We start from the raw sequence: 20,086 nt of genomic DNA, 5'->3' as shown, positions 1-20,086 counted from the left end.
TTTCTTACCTGGAACCATTCTGCTGTTCCATGTCCAGTTCTAACTGTTGCTTCCTGACCTGCATACAGGTTTCTCAAGAGGCAGGTCAGGTGGTCTGGTATTCCCTTCTCTTTCAAATTTTTCCACAGTTTATTGTGATCCACATATTCAAAGGCTTTGACATAGTCAATAAAGCAGAAATAGATGTTTTTCTGGAACTCTCTTGCTTTTTTGACGATCCAAAAGATGGTGGCCATTTGATCTCTGGTTCCTCTGTCTTTTCTAAAACCAGCTTGAGTATCTGGAAGTTCACGGTTCATGTATTGCTGAAGCCTGGCTTGGAGAATTTTGAGCATTACATTACTAGTGTGTGAGATGAGTGCAATTGTGGGCTAGTTTGAGCATTCTTTGGCATTGCCTTCTTAGGGATTGGAATGAAAACTGACCTTTTCCAGTCCTGTGGCCACTGCTGAATTTTCCAAATTTGCTGGCACATTGAGTGCAGCACTTTCACAGCATCATCTTTTAGGATTTGAAATAGCTCAGCTGGAATTCCATCACCTCCACTAGCTTTGTTCATAGTGATGCTTTGTAAGGCCCACTTGACTTCACATTCTAGAATGTCTGGCTCCAGATGAGTGATCACACCATCATGATTATTTGGGTTGTGAAGATCTTTTTTGCACAGTTCTTCTGTGTATTCTTGCCACCTCTTTTAATTTCTTCTGCTTCTGTTAGGTCCATACCATTTCTGTCCTTTATTGAGCCCATCTTTGCATGAAATGTTCCCTTGGTATCTCTAATTTTCTTGAAGAGATCTCTGGTCTTTCCCATTCTATTTTTTCCCTCTATTTCTTTGCACTGATCTTGCTGATTCTACTTTTTGTAAAAATAGAGGTGGAAAGATCTTACCAAATCAAATAATTTATTGTATTTCTACCCTGCCTCATCATGTTCCTTTTCTATAAAACTGTTGATTCTTGTTCATTATCAGTGAATCAGAGGAAAGGAATGTGCGTAGGGCACCAAGCAGGACATTTTTGAACCTTTTTGGAAATAGTAAGATATTGTAAAACAACTATATCTCAGTAAAAGAAATAGTGGGATATTTTCTACCTAGTCTTTCACCACACTTCAGGGTAATGTTCAAACATTTTATATTCAGAACCAATCCAACTGCCATAACTCCTGTAATGTCAGCTTTTATGTCTATTTTACCTGAATTAGCTATTGATATGGGCTTCCCCTGAGGCTCAGTGATAGAAGAACCCACCTGCCAGTGCAGGGAGCTGCAGGAAACCCCTGTTCAATTCCTGGGTCAGGAACATCCCCTAGAGAAAGAAACGCAACCCACTCTAGTATTGTTGCCTGGAGAATCCCATGCACAGAGGAGCCTAGCAGGCTACAGTCCATGAGTCACAAAGAGTTGGATGTGACTGAGTGGGCATGCATACCATGTACATAATTATTGACATTAATAGAAGGTCATATAAACAGATATGTTTGTATATATGTAGTGAGTATGTGTGTGTGTGTGTAATTTTCACATTTTTTGAAAGAGAAACAACAGTGAGTTCTTGAGAAAAGAGAAGAAGATACACATGTAAACAGGCAAAGAAATGAATGAGAAGACTGTGTTCCAGTATGTTATTTTAATTTGTCTTGGTCTAAGTCCAATATTTTGCTGAAAGGCTCTGACACTTATTAACTTTGTGATTACTGACACCAGAGTGTTCCAGAATTTACCCCCACCATACTCCCAGCCAAACACATATGCTTAGAAAACCATCCTTTTAGGATGTCCTCAGTCTAAAGTTTTAGGATGTCTAAAGTCTAAAAGTTTTCTTCCTTGGTCTTAGGGAGAAGTTGGTACGAGTGCGATCCCAGGACTATGGGAGGGATCTGCAGGGGGTTCAGAATTTGCTGAAGAAGCACAGACGCCTAGAAGGAGAGCTGGTGGCACATGAACCTGCCATCCAGGTAGGAATATGAAACCTGAAAAGACAGAGATAATATAATAGTAGCACTTCATGTTATGGATAAATATTAGGTTTGTGCAAGAGATTTATGGTTTCAGACCCTGAATTTTAAATCACTATGATTAGCCTTAAACACATCTTTATTAATCAAAATAGGAAACATTACAATCAATACATTTTTTTAATGAGAAATAAGTTTGTATATTCCTGTTGCATAAAAATCCATGCTTTAGAATTCAGTGAACTCTTGGAAAGCATTTTCTTCCTCCTGCTGGTTGTGAAGCATTTTCCCTGCAAAAAGTTGTTAAGGTGCTTGAAGGAGTGGTAGGTAGCCAGTTGGTAAGAGGTCAGGTAGACATAGCAGATATAACTGGGCTACAAAGGCAAAACTTTGTAGCCCATTTCATCCAACTTCTGAAGTGTTGGTTGTGTGACACGTGGTTAGGCATTGTTGAAGAGAAGAATTGAACCCATTCTGTTGATCAGTGCAAGCTGCAGGCATTGCTGTTTTCATTGCATCTCATTGATTTGTTGAGCATACTTCTCAGATGTAACGGTTTCACTGAGATTCAGAAAACTTAGTGGATCAGAGCAGTAGCAGACTACCAAACAATGACCAGGACTCTTTTTCTGGTACAAATATGGCTCTGGGAAGTGCTTTGGAGCTTCTTCTCAGTTCAACCAGCTGGTCATTGTTGGTTGTCATGTAAAATCCACTTTTCATCACACATCACAATCCATTTGAGAAATAGTTCATTCTTGCTGCATAGAATAAGAGAAGATAACACTTCGAAATGATAATTTTTTTTATTTGCAGTCAGCTCATGAGGAACTTGCTTACCGAGCTTTTTCACTTTTCCAATTTACTTCAAATGCCAAATGACCATAGAATGGTCAAAGTTGAATTCTTGGGCAACTTCTTGTGTAGTAAGAGGATCAACTTCCATGATCCTCTCAGCTGGTTATTGTCAGCTTCTGATGGCCAGCCACTGTGCTTGTCATCTTCAAGGCTCTAGTCTCCTTTGTAAAACTGCGTTAGCTGCCGTTGCACTGTATGCTCATGTTGCTCATGTATGCTCATGCTCATATGCTCCTGGGCCAAATACGTTGCTCATGTTGCAAGCTGTCTGCTGATTTTTGACCCATTTTGAACTTGAATAAGAAAATTGCTCAAATTTGTTTTTTGTCTAACTTAACTTCCATAGTCTAAAATCCATGTAAAATAAATAGCAAGTAATCATTTATTAGCAAAAAACATAAAGCACAAATTTTGCATTAAAATGATGCATGACTTAACTACATTTATTTAAGAATGTATTCCAATATCAAATGGCAAAGTTCAACAGTGCAAAACAGAAATTACTTTTGCAACAACCTAATAGGTTGAGGCTACAAAATGTGAAGGTAGAGTGCCAAGGTCACATAGACAGTTGGCTGTAGAGTTCACAAGCATTCTCCTCCATATTGTGCCTTCTGTGAATAGAAGAATCTGTGTAGAAACCCATGTCAAAGGGAGCACCTTTGACAGTCCAGGGCACAGTTGCTGACAATTAGGATGCAGATTGGGATATCTGGAAAAGCTGTACCCGAGCTGAGCCGTGTGGAAAGATGGCAACCCTGAGTGTTGACTTGGCAGCAGGGTCACCCTGTGACCGTCAGTCAGATCCTGGATAGGAGTCTAGTGGAAATGCCAAGGTATTTGTCTGAATCCTTGATGAAGTTTAGCATGTTAGATCTTACTGCAGCTTTCTTCATTCTCCCAGGATTGTCAGGAGTGCCTTGAGTATATCCAGTTTATAAGTGAGCCGGAGGGTAGGAAGGGCTAGATACTTTGCTAGAAAACTGGATAAATGGGAAATGCTGTGGGGAAATATGACATGGAGGATATGTGTTGTTCAGAATGTGCTGGATATGGCAAAAGAGCTGGGAGACAAGGCGGCCGTGGGGCGAGAGGAGATCCAGGACAGGCTTGATCAGTTTGTTCAACACTGGGACCAGCTCAAAGAGTTGACCAAGGCTCGGTGAGTTGGGGATAGGAGGCCGAATTCTCTCGTTGGATTGCAGGTATTGGGTAGGTATTGAGAAAACACTTAAGCACCTGCTCAGCATCTCTCCCTAGCTACCAATCTCTTCTAGCTTCTAAGTCCCTGCTCAAGTGCCAAGTCTTCTATGAAGCTTCCTCTATGTACCCCAGGAAGAAATGACACTGTTTCTATGTCTCTATGACCCTGTCTCTCTAGAGGTGTGCTTACAATTACTTGCAGCTGTCTTTTGTCATTGTTGCCTTACATATGTTATCCTTTATATCACATTATCTCCCACATGTCTGTTTTATTTTCTGCATCTTCCCAGTTTTAACATTATGTGCAGTGCTTAGTAATAAAAGTATGGAGTATTTTTCTCCCTTGCACCCATACAGCCAAAATCTTAAAATCTTATAAGATTGTGCCACTTTGCTACACTTCCACTGCTCATTAGTTTGTGTGTGTGTGTGTGTGTGTGTGTGTGTGTGTGTGTTTAATTTGGGGTGGGGGTTACTTTCCTGTTACAGAGGGATTCAGTTGGGAGAATCCCTAGAATACTTGGAATTCATGGAGAATGCTGAGGAGGAGGAAGCTTGGATCAGTGAAAAGGAAGCTATGGTTGCCCAAGCAGATTCTGGAGACACTTTGGCTGCTACTCAGGTGAGGAACTGGAAGAATGGATCAATTTTCTTCTGTTTAATTTGAATCTTTTCTTAAGTAGTCAACATTTTTACCTGTAAAATTAGAATCTTTCTTCTGGTGGAAGAAGAAACTTTCAGGTTATTTCTTAGCATGATGTTCTTGATACTAAATATTTTCCTGCTAGACGGAATGTTTTCAAGAATTATTATATATACATTTCAACATGGAGAAATCCTTCTGTATTAGCTTGATCAATAATCACTCCCAAGTCCAGAAGTCTCAAGTTGCATGGTTAGTTATTAACAATGTCACATGTATTCCTTTGGCTCTTTGGTAAGACTGCCTTTCTGGGAAGTGAGGAATCTGGGAGAGAAATTTACTGGAGCTATGCAGGAATAAGTGAACACTCATGTAGTCTACCAACTTAGTTGAATCATTGCTGGTGAATGGCATCAAAAGGAATCAGAATGTGAGTGGGATAGATTGTTAATTTTGGAAGTTATGATTCTCACCAACTAATTCACACAGAGCTTACAAAAGAAGCTTGAAACTTTGGAGAATGACTTTGCTGTCCATGAGATTCGAGTGCAAAATGTGTGTGCTCAAGGAGAAGACATCCTGAGTAAGGTGAGATATACTCGAGGGATTCCAGGTCAAAATAAGGATCTTCAAAAAGGGATTGGCCCAAATATAGAATCATGAACATTGCTAAAATCATGCAGAACCTTGGTAATCTCTTCTAAGCTGCCTTTTTGTTATTGTTTCAGCAAACAAATACCTATTTAATTATTGATTGCTATTTTCTGGAAGCTTTTTTTCAAAGTCTTCTTATAGGTATACTTTTTAGATATTTAAAAATCATTCGTTGACTCATACTGTATGCAGAATATGACATTTAAAAATATTTTACACATGACTTGCTTTGGTCATAGTGTACTGTAAGAATGTGAAGAAATCTCTTTGACCTCTAGAGATGAGGACCCCACTGAAATCTCTTTGTAATTTGAGAACCATTCTTTTGTTTAAATGCTAGTTTTAACAGAACCTCAATAATCTAAAGGCTGTACAAAGAATCCTAAACAGATGATTCTGTACCTTTGAGATGCTTATGCCAACAAATAAGATCACTCTTACATGGACAAACAGGAGACTGTCCAAATGCTGGACAATATCATCTGGGTAATAGATATTCTATTATAGATGAATAATAGAATAATTTCACTGGACCTAGAAGAGAGTAGCCATATATTTGGAAGGAGAGAGATGAAAGGTTTTTAATAGTGCAAAGGATTTTACTTTTCTGGCTCTGGACATTCATCAATATATCTATCTCTCCTTTCAACCATGGTGATACAGGGGGAAAGTCAACATAAAGAGAAGATTTCTAACAAGATACAGGCTCTAAATGAAAAGATTCCTTGTCTGGCCAAGTCATTGGCTGTTTGGAAGTCACAACTGGAAGATGATCACGACTTTCAGCAGTTCAACTGGAAGGCTGATGTGGTTGAGGCCTGGATAGGTATGATGTGTGAGGACCAGAGGCTTCCCAGGTGGTGCTAGTGGTAAATAGCACAGCTGCCAATGTAGGAGACGTAAGAGATGCGAGTTTGATCCCTGGGTCAGGAAGATCCCCTGGAGGAGAGAATGGCAACCCACTTCAGTGTTCTTGCCTGAAGGGTCCCATGGACAGAGGAGCCTGGCAGTCTACATTCCATAGTGTCGCAAAGAGTCAGATACAACTGAAATGACTTAGCATACACTCATTTGAGGATGATGGCCTCTGGATTTGAGGAAACGCTGATAATTCAATTTATTGAATGGATCCCAGGGCTCTGTTGCTCACCATGGGAAGGAAGATGCCCCTTCATCACCCACTCCTATCCTGTCTGAACATAATTACAATTAAAGTCACATGTGTGCAAAAATACCCACACATACACACACACAAACTTATAGAGATGTATGCTGAGAGAATAACTAAGTACTATAATCCCAGAGAACATCTTTTTTTGGAAATTGATGATGTCCATGTGATATTCAGAAAGATAGAGTCATGGCAAACATTCTAGCAAATAAATTCTTGTTTGATTTACTTATAATTTATGTCTAAGCTGAAGATTTCCTTTGTTCAATGAAACATCCAGAAGTTCTCTTGGTTCTAACTCTGCTTTCAGTCAGTTTATCCTGTATACATCTAAAAAAATAGTTTACTGGCTCCCACTCCCATATTCTAATGAATCATCTACTTGGAGAGTCGAGAGGCTCTCTTGTGGCCAATAGTAGATATGCCTTTCTCTTTGCCAAGCCAGATATAAAACCAACTCTCTTTCTCTTCTTATGAATCACCTTTGTTCTTCAGCTGAGAAAGAAACAAGCTTGAAGACCAATAGCAATGATGCAGACCTTGCTGCCCTCTCCACTCTCCTGGCAAAACAGGTGAGAGCAGGGTTGCCTTGTTCATAAATGCCCATGAAGTCCAAGACCCACATCACACAGAAGCTTCACACATAGGGTTATTTCATTCCCAAATGTTGTGCTTTTAATATCTGTAGGACCTGTAAAATTGTTCCCTTTGTGATAGAGATAATTTGCTAGTTCTTTTTCCCTCATCAATATTTCTAGTAAGTGCTAATTTTTATTAGAGAACCAACTTTTAACCATTTAATTTTTCTCTGTTTTATCTTTGTACTGTATTCCATTAATATCTTTATACTTATTTAATTATCTTTATAATTTTTTAACTTTCTTTGAGATTACTTGATTTTAAAAAAATTGATAGATATTGATGTTGTTAAATACTTAGCCATTCTTCTTTTCTGGTATATTGATTTGAGAATACACATTTTCCTCTAAATAAATCCTTAGCTGCATCTCACAGATTTCATGTTATTTTTGTTATTATCTAATTAAAAATATTATTATTTCTTGCATAATTTCTTAGTTGACTCACTATTTATTCTGTAGTGCATTGTTCAATTTCTAAACACTTGTGAATTTTCTAATTATCTTTTTTTGACATTTGTATCTAGTTTATTCAACTTTATTTTAAAAACACACTATGTTATTTTAGGAGGTTGCTTTATATCCAACAAATGACCTGATTTGGTGAATAGCCTTTGTCCAATTGAAAAGAATGTGATTTTGCAATGATTTGTATTACCTATCAGAGTCCGTTACTCATTTTTTTTAATATTTTAGTTTTATATATTTTAAAGCTAGGTTAAAAGTTGTGTTGACATTTAGAATTATGAAATCATTTTGATGAATTAATTCTTTTAATTATGAAAAGTTTCTCTCTAATAACATATCTTTTTAAACACTTCTTAATTTAAAGGTTTTTTTCACATATTAGTGTACTACACCAATTTTCTTTTGTTTACTGTTTGCAATGTACATCTATTTCCATTTCTTTTAAAAACATTTCTATGTCTTTATAGTTTTGGTTGTTTATTTTGTACATTCATAAATTGCAACATGATTGTCACTATAGCATTAACCATCACTTTCATTCTGTGACATAATTATCATTTTTTTTAAGGTGAGAATAGGTAAGACTTGTAAGACTTACATACTTTAAAATACATAGTATAGGAATATTAACTATAATTACCATGCTGTACATTAGATCTCCAGAACTTGTTAATCTTATAAATAGAAGTTTTTGCCCTTTCACCAATTTCTCCCCATTTCTCTCACCTCCAATATATTCTATTTGGCTTTTTTAGATTCAACATATAAATAACATTATACAGTATTTGTCTTTCTATGTCTGACATTTCACTTAGCAAATGGTCTCAAGTTTCATCTAAGTTGTTACAAATAGCAGAGTTTCCTTCTTACTCGTGACTGAATAGTATTCCGTATATGTATATCACCTGTCTTCTTTGTCCATTGTTCTTTTGACAGGCAGTTTGTTTCCATATCTTGATTATTGTGAATAATGCTGCAATGAACATAGAAGTGCAGAGTGTCAATATGTCTTAGATGTGTCTTTTATAAATATCATATAGTTGAGTGTTGACTTATTATCTACTTTGATGATTTTCATGGAGTAGTGAATCCATTTACATTTAAAGTAATTGATTCATGAGTTTTTATTTAAAGCTATAGTTTAATACCTCTCTCCCATCTCATGCCCTATCCAACCCCTACTTTTCTTGGTAATGACTCAAGACATGATTTCAATTTTTCTGAAGACTAGCCATTTTCAGTTTGTTCTTAAACGTCAAAGCTTTAGAGACTTCAACTAAACCTCTTTCACTAAGTCTGCTCCTACTTGATGTGTCCTGATCTTAACACTGTGTGACTGCAGAAAATTCTTAGATTTTAGATTCTTTAGATTGTTTAGACTGTAGATTCTAAGCTACTGTTTTCTGCTTGACTTCTACAACTGTAAATGCCCTAAGGGGGTCATACAAGGGGATTACTGAACCTCCTTTTCTGCAGCTCCCTTTTCATGGTTTCCTCAAACAGTGGATGCTTCAGCTTCCTAGAATTCTAGTTTCTGTCCTTTTAGTTTTAATGTGATGATCAAAAGCTCTGAGCAGCTGCTTTCTCTGCAATTTCAGCCTGTACAGTTCATACTTCAAAGGAAAAAGTGGCAGAGAGTATTGCTCTTATTTTGCTACTATTCCCTTCTCCCTGTAATTTTGATCCCTCAAGTTATAGCTATATGAGTTGCATCCTGATCCCTTTCAAACAGCTGATTTTTCGTGCTTTTATCCAGTGGTTAAAATTGTTTTCAAAGGGAGGATTGGTCAAATACACACCACCCTGTTAAAACTAGAAGTGGAGCATCCTGAATTTTGTGATTTTGATAACATTTACACATACACACATACACTGTCACCTGTAAAAGGTCTTTTGTTAGTTTGCATACTTTCACAATTTCTAGTAGTGCACTTCTATTAATACTAATTAGAATGCAAAATCTAATAAGTGATGTAAAAGAGTCTTAGAAAGTGAGCCTTAAGAAGGAGTTAATTTTGATTTGGAAGATTTGAAATATCACATCATGCTCCAAATCTCCCTTAATATTAACTTTGCACCTAATCTAAAAATCTGGTTTTAAAACATTGGAATTTAACCATAATTCCCACTCCAAGTGTTTATGAACGTCTCTAAGTAAAATTTCCTTTTTGGAAAATTTGTCCACTACTCTACACTCTTGCATAGGTTCAATCTGGTGGAACCCAGGTATGAGTGACCCTCGGAATCTGTATTACTTTTCTGTTCAAACCTTCTCTGTGGGTCTTTCTCAGGACACACTGCATGCCAGTCTGCAGAGCTTCCAGCAAGAGAGACTGTCTGAGATAACTGACCTGAAGGATCAACTTGTGGCCGCTGGGCACAGCCAGACCAAAGCGATCGAGGAGCGCCATGCTGCCCTGCTGAGGCGCTGGGAGCAGTTGCTGGAAGCCTCCGAAGTCCACAGACAGGAATTGCTAGAGAAACGACGGCCCCTACTGGAGGTAAAAAACAAAAAAATGATGAGCCATCATCTGACCTTGAATATCTATATCCAGAAATAGATACTGGAAACCATGTTTGAATACTACAGACAATTGAGTGAGTATATTGCAAAGAATCAGGAAGACATTCATATAAACATGAAGTAATTCATTTTTAGATTGATACTTTTTTTTTTTTTGCCTGATTGACCAGCTATTCAGCTGACTTATGATGGAAGTCACACACATATATTGGAAACAAGTAGGTGAGACAAGGATTAGAAGATCTTAATTTATGGCAGAACTAATACTGGCATGTAGGAGTCAAGATTGCTCAAGATTGTGTTTTTTCTAACTCAAATAAATGGAATATTAGACAAGTAAAATTTGTGTTATCATCTTTCCTAGCTGGGGCACCTTCTATATGTTGCTTAACATCTCTGAAACTTGATTTCTCTATTTAGAAAATAGGGTAACATCACCATCATATCTTGTTCTATGCTATTACTATCAAAAGAGATAATGGACCTGAAAATGCAATATAAACCACTATGTTCTATATGGATATAGTTATTAAAATGCTCTTTCTTTTGGTGACTGCTAAGATATTGAATGCTGATGATAAAATTATTAATAGTAAAAGGAAGTCAAGATGTTCAGTGAAAATACTGAGTACTTCTCGACCATAAGATATTGTACCTGAAAACAAGTTAAAGTAGAGAATTAGATGAATCAGGAAACACACAAATAAAAGTCATACTCTTAATTTTAACTGTACTGAGGGACATAGAACCTACAGAAACTAATCTTAAGTGCAAAATTAAAGCAATTAATGGATAACCACATATTATCTTATTTTATGATTATAAAATCTTTGTAAAATATTCAGTTGATACATCATATTATGAAAATAAATGATATTATTTATAGGTTTCCATGTCTTTCCAAGGTAGGGGCAGTAATAGATTTTCTGTGTTGGTCTATTTTGGTGTATAGATTGCTGAAATGAATACAGTGACAATCTAATGGTATACAATACCTTTGCAATCTCTATTCCATTTGGGTCAGTTTTTTTCCTCTTAACCCATTTTGAGGTGAAACTGATTCTCATATCTGTATAACAAAATCTTTTTGAAAGTACAATCAGCTGACACAAAATATATGATGTGTTTTAAATCTAAAACTTTTTATTACCTTCTGGTTGAAAAAATCCATAATATTTCTCTTATTTAGAAATTCACATTCAGAATACTCCAGAGAGTATTGCATGGCTAAAGATATAGGTTAGAGGGTAAGAAATGGATTTAAGCAGGGAATTTAGGCATGAGATGAGCTCTGAACAAAGTTTAGAGGAAGGTAGGAAGACAACTCAGTATATATAAATAAACATCAAAGCAGTGAGGGCTGCAGATCACAGAAGAGAAAGAAGAAATGTCTATTCCACAAATGATTTTTTAATCTAATCATCCATCCATTCATTCACTTAAACTTAATTCATGCATGTTATGCTATGTGCCAATTAGTCATGGAACACAGACATCAGAACGAGAAATCATGAAATCTTATCATTGAAAAGTACCCTTGTCACTTGGGAATCTTATGGCTAAAATAATCCTCGAAGTTATCCAACTTCATTTTTAAGTGTTGGAAGAAATGAGAAAATGCTTGAATCAGGGCTTGTACCTTGAACTCACATGTCCACCCATCTGATTGCATGGTCTCCATTGGTTTTAATTCTGCTCTCTTAAGAGTGTTGGTCCTGAAAATATTTGAAGACAGTCATTTTTTATCCTGTCTTATTTTCTGCTGTTGAACTTTATTGGAAAAGATGGAATTGTCTTTTTTCTTTATAGGCTGAGGTTCTATTCATGGAATTTGCACACAAGGCCTCAACTTTCAACAACTGGTGTGAGAAGGCCGAGGAGGACCTGTCAGAGCCTGTGCGCTGTGTCTCCTTGGATGCAATCCGGCAGCTGCAGAAGGACCATGAGGCCTTCTTGGCCTCCGTGACAAAGGCCCAAAGAGACTTCAATGATTTGCAAGAGCTAGACCAGCAGATCAAGGCCTTAAATATGTCCTCCAGCCCCTATACCTGGTTAACAGTGGAGGTGCTAGAGAGAGTCTGGAAACACCTATTTGATACCATCAAGGTAGTTTGGGGCAGAGAAGATACTTCCTTTAGTTATAGTGAAGATGATCATTTGATTTAATTTCTGGATTTGGGGACTTTGAGAGAGAAAGGAGCACTTAATAATTATATTGGGACAGCAGTCATGAACCGAGTCAATCTAAGAAAAAAAATGGAAATACGTTCATGATAGGCAGAGCCCTATGCCCTATAGTTTAGACAGTCTCAAGTGTCTGAGTGTTGATCGGTGATTCAGAGAAGCAAACATAAGCTCCAGAAGATGGCTCTAAAAACCTGTTATGAAAAGTTCATGAGGCATGTAGATATCTTTGCAGTCTATATGCTCAAAAGCATTTTCTATTTTATACAAACTTCCAAAAGTGCCTTTTTAATGTGGTTGTGTGTAATTTTTGTCTGTCTATAGTAATGCTCATTACTGAAGCCATGGAAAATACAAGTTTGCAAAGAAAACGTTCACTATAAACTCAGCCATTTTAGATGGAAACTCTTATTATCTTTTCATTTAAATGAAATCTCAACTGGAAAAATACTGAGATGAGGAAAGACTTCCTTTATTACTAGCTTGCTTTTTACTGGGCTTGGTAACACCTGCAAGTACTTATGAAAAGTTGCATAAGCTTCTTTCATATTTCTGAGATGAGAAGAGGTGGACTGGAAGAAATTTGGGCACACAGGCAATGCTATTGGCAGGTGAAATTTGGAAGAGGGGAGATGTGCAGATGAGCCTAGGAACCAGTTATTTTATTGCAAGAAAAAGTCTTCAATGTGCACACTACTATCTGTGATTTGGGGTTTTAGGAAAGAGAGCAGGAGTTGGAAAAGGAAGAGGCAAGACAGATCAAGAACTTTGAGATGTGCCAGGAATTTGAACAGAATGCCAGTGCCTTCCTTAATTGGATCTTGGAGACCAGGTGTGCTGTGATACCCCCAAACTCATGATCCTTATGCCACACATTCCACTCACTATGGGGATGTAATACATAGCTAAGGGAAGGGGGTAATTCTTGCAGTACTTCTGCAGTCCTAAAGTCACCATATCCTGTCTGTGCTTTGTATCTGGAATTGACTGTATTCTAAATCAGTCATTGAAAAATTGAGAAATGAGAATTTCACCTCATTGCCCATTCTTTATTCCCTATTTGAAAGTCTCCCTTTTTTTCCTCTTGCCTATAGTTACAGCCCCAAAATAATAACATTCACTTACATTTGCCTTCCCCTTTGCACTTTACACTGTAATTTAATAATCCATTATCTCACTTAATTTTCAGAATAACCTTGAAGAGTGTACAACACTGATGTTATTACCTCTGTTTCTAAATGTAGAAAGAAGTTCAGTAGATAAATTGACTTGCTCAAGGTCACATATGTATTTATTGGTACAACCAGAACAGAGTATACTGTGAATACTTCATAGGAAACTATTATATTGCTTGACTACTAAAACTGTCATGAGAATCAAGTGAGATAATATATGCTAATTGTTTTTATTAAATGCAAAATGCTCTATCCATGAAAATAACATTTCTTACATCTTCTGAGGCAAATGACCTGGAAAAGAGGAGACTTGGAAGGTATAATGAATGAATAAATGGTCAAAGCTGGTAGACTGTATTCAGCAGGTGTATCAGAATTGTGGAGTTTTGAGAGTTTAAAGTGTCAGTTTAGACAATTCATGCTTCTGTTCCTATGAGCTCACTGACAAGGATAAATCAAAGAAGGAACAGAAAGAAATTCTGTATCATGGCTTAAAAAAAATATCTGACTGAGGACAAAGGACACACAGCTCACCCTCTGCCTCTGGCTTTGGTCTCTCATCTCTGGCAGCAGGGGCTCAGTACTGAGCATGTCACCTGACACCTGAGCTCTTCATCCCAAAGCAATGAGCTGCACAGGAGACTCTGGGGTTCTCAGTATGGGGGACACTTTGAGGACAGTGGGTTGAACAGATTCATACTTTAGCTACAAAAAATTTAGAATGTATCACACATCTGAAGAAAAATTATTGAGATTATCCTTGTTAACGTGATTTTCCTTTTCTCTCTTCTGACTCCTGTTCTGGACCTCCATATCCAGGGACTATTTTCTGGATGGGTTAGTATTTTATGTTATCCTGTTTGTTTTGTTATATCATTCTGAAAGAATTAATTAAGGAGGCCTTGGTAGTAAAGTATCTTCATCCCACTGCAAATCTGATAAATTAAATATATGTGAGGTAAGAAGGCCCTAAAATAAAATGTGGAATAAGGAGAAGCATGTAAATCATTCTGGCCCTATCTCCCACTAGGTGGAGTCAATGGACATGGGTTTGGGTGGACTCTGGGAGTTGGTAATGGACAGGAAGGCCTGGCGTGCTGTGGTTCATGGGGTCGCAAAGAGTCAGACATGATTGAGTGACTGAACTGAACTGAACTGCTTACATTAGGTTAAGGGTGTATTTGAGAATAAAAACTAGGAGAGTATGGAAGCTCTCTTGTAGGCACAGAGGAACCTCACTTTCCTTTTCATCTATCCAGCAAGGTTACCAAATCAACAGAGAGGGTCTGATTTCATAAAAAATTAGCATTGTGAAAATTCATTTCAGAAAGGCCATATAACTTGGAAGAACTTATAGAAGTGTAGGAGATTTGGGTTGGTCTTTTTGTGTAACATACTGACTTCTGATATTATAAGTAATGTTTTCCTCTGGTTCTTTACTAGATCTTTGCTGAAAGAAACAGGAACACTAGAATCCCAGCTGGAAGCAAATAAAGTACGTAATGTTTATTCATTAGTTCTAAATATTGCTGGAATTGACAGGAGTTCAAGAACTACTCAAAGGAACTGGTGATTCCTTTAGGTAAATTCCCTGGTGCAAAAGTCAAAAGCCTAAGGCTCTGTTGTCAATCTTGCCAACAATTTGCATTCTAACCATTGGCTATCACCTCATGGACGTGGATGTCAGTTTGCTTAAATCTCAACTTTAATGTCTGTATCTATACAATGGAGTCAATAATATCTACATTATAGATTTACTATAGTTATTAAGTTAGGGAACAAATATGAAAGCTCATAACCTACAACTTGTAACATTGACAAATTTATGTTATTTGATGTGGTAAGAAAACAGAACTGAATATAAATTGTCTCTTAACAATTGGGTGAAGAAGTGGCTAGAACAGTACTTTTAGCTTTCACCTTATCTTTGTTATTGCTTCCCCACCAGAAAAAAATATTTAATTAATTAAATCTAATTTATCCCCAAGGAGAGAACTTAATGCTAAAAAGATGTTGTCAGGTAGGATTGATTTTTGGAGAGCCACAAACCACTGTCATATCTAATATATTTTCACAACCTTCATAGCTACCCCCATCATCACAACCAATTCACTTCTTCCTTCTTTAGGATTTCCCTGGTGGCTCAGACGGTAAAGTGTCTGCCTACAATGCAGGAGACCCGGGTTCAATCCCTGGGTCGGATGTGGCAACCCACTCCAGTATTCTTGCCTGGAAAATCCCATGGACAGAGGAGCCTGGTAGGCTACTGTCCATGGGGTCACAAAGAGTTGGACATAACTGAGTGACTTCACTTTTCACTTTCTTTAGGGAAAGATCTTTCCCTGTTGACAAAGCATGACCTAAATGCAGGTATTTGGCATTTAATGTGACTGACAGAAGCATCTTGTAGAAATCTGTCCAAGCCAGTGAAGGAGACTGATGGGTGAACACTGGGAAGTTTAAGTGGGCCTCAGAAGTCAATTTCAATCAATAATGCAAATCACTCATGATGCAGATCACTGGGAGTTGATGATGTAGGGATCCTAGGAGTCCTACCCTTCTCTATCTACAGTTTGTGACTGCTAACCCTTAGATTTATATATTACAGACTATCAGAACAACAGAGGTCATATCATTTAAACTTCCCACCATTTTATAAATGAGGAATAGAGAATTCAGATGGTTTTCCTGAGTAGTTCAATTTTTACAAAGGATAGGAGAATTCCTGAAGATAATTGAAAAGGAGCAATGAAGGGAAATCTAAACTTATCAGCTTCTTGCCTTCCATATTATTCCTAGATTTGGACCTGGTACCCCAGATAACTGCTTCTCTTCTTTGTCTTTTTCCAGAGGAAGCAAAAGGAAATCCAGGCAATGAAGCATCAACTGACCAAGATTGAGGACCTGGGAGAAAGCTTAGAAGAGGCTATGGTCCTGGACATTAAGTACAGCACCATTGGGCTGGCTCAGCAGTGGGAACAACTCTACCAGCTTGGGATGCGAAGGCAACACAGTCTAGAACAACAAATCCAAGCCAGGTATTGAGGAATTGGGGTCAAGGCTGGGCAAGGATGTGTGTTGTTAGGTATTAGAAACTTAGTTCCAAGGGCTAAACTTTGGGGGTACTGGATATAATGGCTGCTTCACTGATAGTGCACTTACTAACTCCAGAACCAGTTTTCTCTCTTTGCTGACCCAGAGAATGACTGTTTTAAAAAATATGAGCCCACTATAAACTGGGAGACAGTACTATCATCCTCTTGTGTCTACTTACCATCCATTTCTCAGAGTCTATGCATCATCTTATATGACCTCTTCAAAGAGCATTCCCTTTTGTAAAATTCCCATTAAAATGTCTGGAGTGAAAGAAATATTCAAAGTATAAAGCAGAAGATAGTTTTTTTTCTAAATAAAATATTTTGGCAGCATTAGTTATTTAGACAAAGTTTTTCTGTAAAGATCCCGAGAATATTGTAGAATTTTTGAACCATGTAGCCTTTTTTTAAACTGCTGTGCTGTTACTCAGTTCTGCTGTTGTGAAAACAGCTACTGATAATTCATAAATGAATAAGCATGAACATATTCCAGGGAAATTTTATTTATGGATGCTAAGATTTGAATTTCTCACAATTTTTAATGTTGAAGGAAATAGTCTTCTTTTATTATTTTAAATCATGTAAAAACTATTCTCAGTTCATTTACTATTCAAAAGTGAGCAATCTCCTGGACCTGGCCCATGGACCATAGTTTGCCAGCCCCTGAACTAGGTGACTTGAGTAGCCTAATAGTCACTAAAATTCCTCTTTTACTATTATGGCATGTCTATTTTTATTTCATGGGTTAATTTTTGTTTTTCTTTCAGAGACATCACCGGTCTCAGTGATGAGACACGACAAGAGTTTGAAACCACCTTTAGGTGTGTATAGCTTCATAGTTGATTGTTTTGCAGGAAATTCAGAATGAAGCTCCAAATAACTATTGTTTTTCCCCTTGGTGTGGTTTGACCTGATTCTTACTGAACCTGATTAAATATTTTTTGTTCTTTAGGCACTTTGATGAGAATCTGACAGGTCGCTTGAGTCACAAAGATTTCCGGTCCTGCCTAAGAGGGCTCAATTACTACTTGCCCATGGTGGAAGAGGGTGAACCTGAGCCCAAGTTTGAGAAATTCCTGGATGCTGTTGATCCAGGGAGGTAGGAGGAAGAACAAAGCCCAGAACAGACCACAGCAGGAAATAGGTCTTGGGGGAGGGGGGTAAGTGCAGAAAGTAAAACGATCCATAAAATATAAAATTAATTCATCTTGAGAGTAGAAAGATCAAGACTACCATAAATGAATTGGGCAGCTTTTGGTACCCTTTAGAATACCAAAGACCAAACAAGACCAGAAAGTAGAGGTCTTCAGCTCAGTTTGAAGAGCTTGAGATACCTAGAGATGGTGCTAGTGGAAAATTCCCAAATTCTACTTAGGGAGTCAGGCTGAATTACTCATGTGGAAACAGCGACTGGAACTTAAGAAACTGTTTATTTGACTTAAGGGTATGAGGATGGGGGTCAAATAAAGGTCATCTCCTGTAGTCTCAGAGAGCTGAGATGGAACCGGAACTCAGAGGGTTCATCTTATCTCTGTCTCTGAGACACTCAGTAGAATGAGAAAGGGACGTGTCTTCCTCTCTGTCTTGAGAGGGGACAGTTTCTGATCTATTTCTCCAACAGAAAGGGCTATATCTCAAAAGATGAGTACATCGACTTCTTGACCGACAAGGAGTCAGAGAACATCAGATCCAGTGATGAACTAGAAGATTCTTTCCAAGCACTGGCAGAGGGCAAAGCTTATATTACAAAAGAGGACATGAAGCAGGTCAGATTCCCGTTTGTATCCACTCTCACTGCACTCGCATCATCATCTAGATTTTGTTCATCTCAGGTCTGGCTCCCTAGTTACTATAGGCAACTGATTTCCTCTTCTCCATGATTTCTCAGATATTGTTATGCACTGGTTATCATTTGCTTTGGCCACTACCTCATGTTGTTTTGACCCAACTCAGAAACCTATAGTCATTGTCTAAATATTTCATCATTAATCCCAAACATGCTACTTGGTTTTAAGACTATTTCTCTATTCTGTTTATTTAATAAGCCACATTTAAAGAAGGGGGTAAACAGTGCAATCAGAATGAAATGGGAGTCTTTGGATAAGAATTGAGTTGAAAAGATGAGTTGGAGATTTTTTTCTATAAGAAAAGCACATGATAGGCCCAGGACCGACCGGCTGCTTTTGCCCAAACCTCTCTACTTCCTGAGTTTAGAGCATATTAGAAGCCCAAAGGAGTTAGCTATTCTGAATTTCTATCATGGTCATTTTTTTTTTTTTAATGTTTCAGGCCCTAACCCCAGAACAAGTGTCATTCTGTGCCTCACGTATGCAGCAATATGTGGATCCAAGGGGTCGAAGCCAACCTGCTGGCTATGATTACATTGGCTTCATCAATTCTTACTTTGGCAACTGAGAGGCAGCTTTTTCTGAGTCAGAGAATCTTGTTGTGGGAAGTATTGGGGGATGAAGGAGATAGGCAGATATGGAAGATGGGAAGATAGTTTGTGTGTGTGTGTGTGTGTGTGTGTGTGTTACATTTATTGTAAGACCTGAAAAAAAAAAAAAATCTCGAGCTTGGGAGACAAAGGCATTAATGACACTGGAGAGTCATGGGTTTATTTTATATGCAACTATCACTGCTGAAGGGTGCTAAATAAAGTTTCTATTTTTCATTTGTTGGGTTCTATGCAATATTACTTAATTTTGTTATGATTATAGAATAAAGTATTTCCTTTTTTTTAAAAAGCATTTTATGCAGTTCTTATTTTTGGGAGGACAATGTGAAATAAAATGTTTTTGATCAGTTAGGTCTCTACATTTCTGAGAATTCTACTGTCATCTAAACATGGGCAGCAAATTATACTGTAAATTAGGGCCTTGGTAAAGTAGATATCTAAGATTCAAGATAATTTACAAAGTGTTTCTTCAGCTTGAAATGTGATTAAACTCTTACATTTGAAAATGGAGATATTTGACATTCTGGGAAACCCTGATACTTTAATCTATAAAATGGAACCATATGGAGAAAACCAGCATAGACCCATTTTCTTCTTAATCTGTCCATTTTTCATACTTCCCCATTAAAGTGAATGTTATTACTCTTGGAACAGCCAAATGGGAGCATAGAAACTCTTCCTTTTGTCCTCTATGTCCCTGAATTTTCTCCAACATTTTAATGTGATAAAAAAGAGTCTTTGGGATTTCCCTGGTAGTTCAGTGGTTAAGAATCCTCCTCATAATGCAGGAGATGTGGGTTCATCTCTGGTGGGGGAACTAGGATCCCACATGCCTTGGAGTAACGAAGCCTGCACAATAGCTAGAGAGCTGGAATGCCACAATGAAGCATACTGCATGATGCAACAAAAATCCCATGTGCCACCACTAAGACCCAATGCAGCCAAATATTTTTAAAAAGGAATCTTTGTTTTCATTTACTTTTATCTTTTATTAGTGTAAAAATTAGTAGAATTTTTCTTTTTAATAGAATTAAGAAAAAATAAACAAGAGGTGGT

General features: G+C 37.5%; 1 protein-coding gene across 1 annotated transcript in view; it reads left to right on the top strand.

Annotated features, from left to right (window-relative positions):
* SPTA1 (spectrin alpha, erythrocytic 1) overlaps positions 1-19,247 on the top strand; it is a 67,573-nt gene extending 48,326 nt beyond the window's left edge. The window contains exons 36-51 of the mRNA XM_070467591.1: positions 1,839-1,959; positions 3,858-3,979; positions 4,510-4,642; positions 5,153-5,251; positions 5,981-6,143; positions 6,984-7,060; positions 9,886-10,095; positions 11,928-12,224; positions 13,022-13,134; positions 14,297-14,314; positions 14,921-14,972; positions 16,328-16,515; positions 17,340-17,393; positions 17,525-17,671; positions 18,194-18,338; positions 18,862-19,247. Coding sequence (XP_070323692.1) covers positions 1,839-1,959; positions 3,858-3,979; positions 4,510-4,642; positions 5,153-5,251; positions 5,981-6,143; positions 6,984-7,060; positions 9,886-10,095; positions 11,928-12,224; positions 13,022-13,134; positions 14,297-14,314; positions 14,921-14,972; positions 16,328-16,515; positions 17,340-17,393; positions 17,525-17,671; positions 18,194-18,338; positions 18,862-18,987 — 2,065 coding nt within the window. The 3' untranslated portion in view covers positions 18,988-19,247. The remainder of the gene's footprint in view (positions 1-1,838; positions 1,960-3,857; positions 3,980-4,509; positions 4,643-5,152; positions 5,252-5,980; positions 6,144-6,983; positions 7,061-9,885; positions 10,096-11,927; positions 12,225-13,021; positions 13,135-14,296; positions 14,315-14,920; positions 14,973-16,327; positions 16,516-17,339; positions 17,394-17,524; positions 17,672-18,193; positions 18,339-18,861) is intronic.
* Positions 19,248-20,086: the final 839 nt, after the last annotated feature.

This window comes from Odocoileus virginianus, chromosome 5 (genome assembly GCF_023699985.2).
Source record: "Odocoileus virginianus isolate 20LAN1187 ecotype Illinois chromosome 5, Ovbor_1.2, whole genome shotgun sequence".
Lineage (NCBI taxonomy): Eukaryota > Metazoa > Chordata > Mammalia > Artiodactyla > Cervidae > Odocoileus > Odocoileus virginianus.
The sequence above is the reverse complement of the archived record's forward strand: the minus strand, read 5'-3'. Positions and strand labels throughout refer to the sequence as shown.